This window comes from Lathyrus oleraceus, chromosome 4, assembly GCF_024323335.1.
Source record: "Lathyrus oleraceus cultivar Zhongwan6 chromosome 4, CAAS_Psat_ZW6_1.0, whole genome shotgun sequence".
NCBI classification, from domain to species: Eukaryota; Viridiplantae; Streptophyta; class Magnoliopsida; order Fabales; family Fabaceae; genus Lathyrus; species Lathyrus oleraceus.
In genome coordinates this window covers 274,335,315-274,338,215 of record NC_066582.1, presented here as the reverse complement: position 1 = coordinate 274,338,215, position 2,901 = coordinate 274,335,315, and the positions used below count along the sequence as shown (strand labels likewise).

At 37.2% G+C, this 2,901-nt stretch overlaps 1 protein-coding gene across 1 annotated transcript; it reads left to right on the top strand.

Moving 5' to 3' along the window:
• The first annotated feature begins 921 nt into the window (after positions 1-921).
• On the top strand, positions 922-2,031 carry LOC127137067 (uncharacterized). Its single transcript, XM_051063561.1, has 2 exons — positions 922-1,429; positions 2,021-2,031. Exons 1-2 carry the CDS (start codon positions 922-924, stop codon positions 2,029-2,031), a joined length of 519 nt encoding a protein of 172 aa, XP_050919518.1.
• Positions 2,032-2,901: the final 870 nt, after the last annotated feature.

The following is a 2,901-nucleotide window of genomic DNA, read 5'->3' as shown; positions in this document are numbered from 1 at the left end:
GTAATGTTTTATAAGGTGGAGTTAGAACTTTTCATAAGTGAACTTTGGTTCGCAATTGTTATGTTTGAGTCTAACATGCTATAATATAATACACATATTATAGAATCAATAAAGTATTCATACATATATAATCTAAGTATCTTAAATAGATAACGTAACAAAATACTAAAATGAAGTAACTATATGCTAATACAAACCAATTTGTAGATATTACATGCATTATTTATCTCACAACTTTGTGGAACCATAACATTTGACCAATTGCATAATCTTCAAATTGCTTGTTGGGATATATTTTTGTACTATGTATACTCTTTCAATCCCATATCTTCCTCTTTCATTTAGTTAAAATTTGAAATACCTTACAAATTGTTGACAGGATGTAGAATACAACATTTACAACTCTTAACTGGTAGTAAATAATTTTGTTTGTATATAATTATTTTGTTTCCTTTATGTTTAGTCTACTTTAGGTAGTTTTATTACAATTTATTCCTTCTTTAATTTAGGATTTCCTTCCTATATTATAGTCAATCACCTACTGTAATTCCCTCTATAAAAAGGAGGAATCCTTGTACAGATAAATATATAATATTATCAAATATTTCAACTTGGTATCAGAACAAAGATCTATGCGCCTTTGATTTGCATCCATGGCTGACAATTCCTCAACCACCAGCAATGATCAGAATAAGGAGAAGGAGATTGTCGCCCCCCAAAGACTTGCAGCGAGTTATTTTCGGTGAATCTCATTCTGTCCAAATCACCACCTTTCGACTCAATGGGTCGAACTACTTCCGGTGGCACCAATCTGTCCAGTTGTATATTAGTGGCAGAGGAAAACTCAGATACCTCAATGGTGAGTGACCCAAGCCATATATTGTTGATCCATAATATGTTGCTTGGGATGCTGAAAACTCCATGGTCATGACTTGGATGGTAATCTCCGTGGAGGAGGACATTACCATCAATTACATGTGTTATTCCACAGTCAAAGAGCTATGGGATAATGTCATAGAAATGTATTCTGACCGTGGAAATAAATCCCAGATTTATGAACCCACCTTGCAAGCCAGAGAAATTCGAAAGGAAGGTAATAACGTGACAAAATACTTCCACTCTTTGAAGCGGGTTTGGCAGGACCTTGATCTCTTCAACACTTACAAGTGGAACTCGGCAGAGGATGCCAAACACCATCAACAGAAAATTGAAGAAGATAGAATATTTCAATTTCTTGCAGGTCTAAATGAGGAGCTAGATGAAGTTCGTGGCAGGATCATTGCAAGAGAAACCTTACCTTCATTGGGTGAGGTCTTTGCTGAAGTCAGAAGAGAAGAAACTAGGAGAAGTGTGATGATGGGAAAGATCAAAATTGTTTCACCTCCTCCTAAGACCAATGCTCTTGCTGCAGAAACTACTATCCTTAAGAGTTCAACTAATCAAAATAATTTTTCAAACCTCTGGTGTAACCACTGCAACAAACTACATCATACCCGGGAAATTTGCTGGAAAATTCACGGGAGACCAACTCATCTAAATGGAAGCAAATTAGGTCCTAAAGTTCACAGACCCTTCCCTACAACTCATGAGGTAGAAAAGACTTCTTTGAGAAAGGGACAAGTTGAGGAACTCATAAGGTTGTTAAATTCTAATTTTTTTTATCTGGTACCCCTAGTGGTTATGTGGCACAAACAGGCAATTCGAGTACCCTAACTCCCTTAATTATACCTCAAATATGTGTGTACCCTGGATCATTGATTCAGGTGCCTCGGGTCATATGACCAGTCTTTCTTCTTTATTTAAAACCTATTCTCCTTGTTCTGGAAGTGAAAAAATTAGAATTGCAGATGGTACTTTTTCCGCAGTTGCAGGGAAATGGAATATTACCTTAACTAAAAACATTGAATTAAAAAATGTTATACATGTACCTAAACTTACCTATAACCTTCTCTCTGTTAGCAAAATATGCACAGATTCCCATTGCAGTGTGAATTTTTTTGACACTCATTGTGTTTTTCAGGACCAGACTGAAGGAGAAGGGCGATCCAAAACGCAGCGGAATTTAAAATTTCTCCTTTAATGATCCTTACAAATGGGCATGGTCAGTGATATAATTGTTACCTCTTGTGGTGATTGTAACCTTTGATGCAGATCTACGGAGCGATCACGAACGTTGAACAATGATAACGCCTCTACTCAGTCCACACGAACGAATTCCTTCAATCTCAGTGCTAGCTGCTACGAATGAAGGCTTTGAGTGAGAGAGAGAGAGAGGGAGAGAGAGAGAGAGAGAGAGAGAGAGAGAGAGAGAGAGAGAGAAAGAGAGAGAGAGAGAGAAACAAAATTGAAAATTCACTCATGCTTCTACACAAGGGCTCTATTTATAGAACCACTTGTGTGTGCTGCAAGCTTAAAAGCCCACTTAAGTGTATATGGCCCATATCTTATAATATGCCAAAATCACTTAAGCGCGTGGTACCTTCCCATATTTTGTATTCTACTTAAGTATATTGTACCTTACGATGTTATACAATTCACTTAAGGGCACCGTACATTACGGTATTCCTTAGTTACTTTATCTCTCATCAATCCGCCCTTTGTGTGTGACCCTGTAGGTTTTCGCGGCATTGGCAATTATATTAAATCACGTATTTAACATAATAAATAGTGAGCGGTATCTAGCAGCACATCACTGCTATCCAAGACATGAAAATGTCATGTGATCTGACAAATCCTTATGTGATAATAATTACGTGTATAATTACCCTTTTGCCCTTATGTCTATATTGAACACAAGGCATAGACCGTGTCATCCTTGTCCAGTTCAATATTGGGCCCATAGACATTGATCCTGTTACGCAGGATGGGCAAATTCCATCTAGGTCACTCATGTCCCTTAGC

Bases quoted from the DNA above. Each gene is read 5' to 3' on its own strand.
- LOC127137067 (XM_051063561.1), top strand. From the start codon at position 922: ATGGTCATGACTTGGATGGTAATCTCCGTGGAGGAGGACATTACCATC.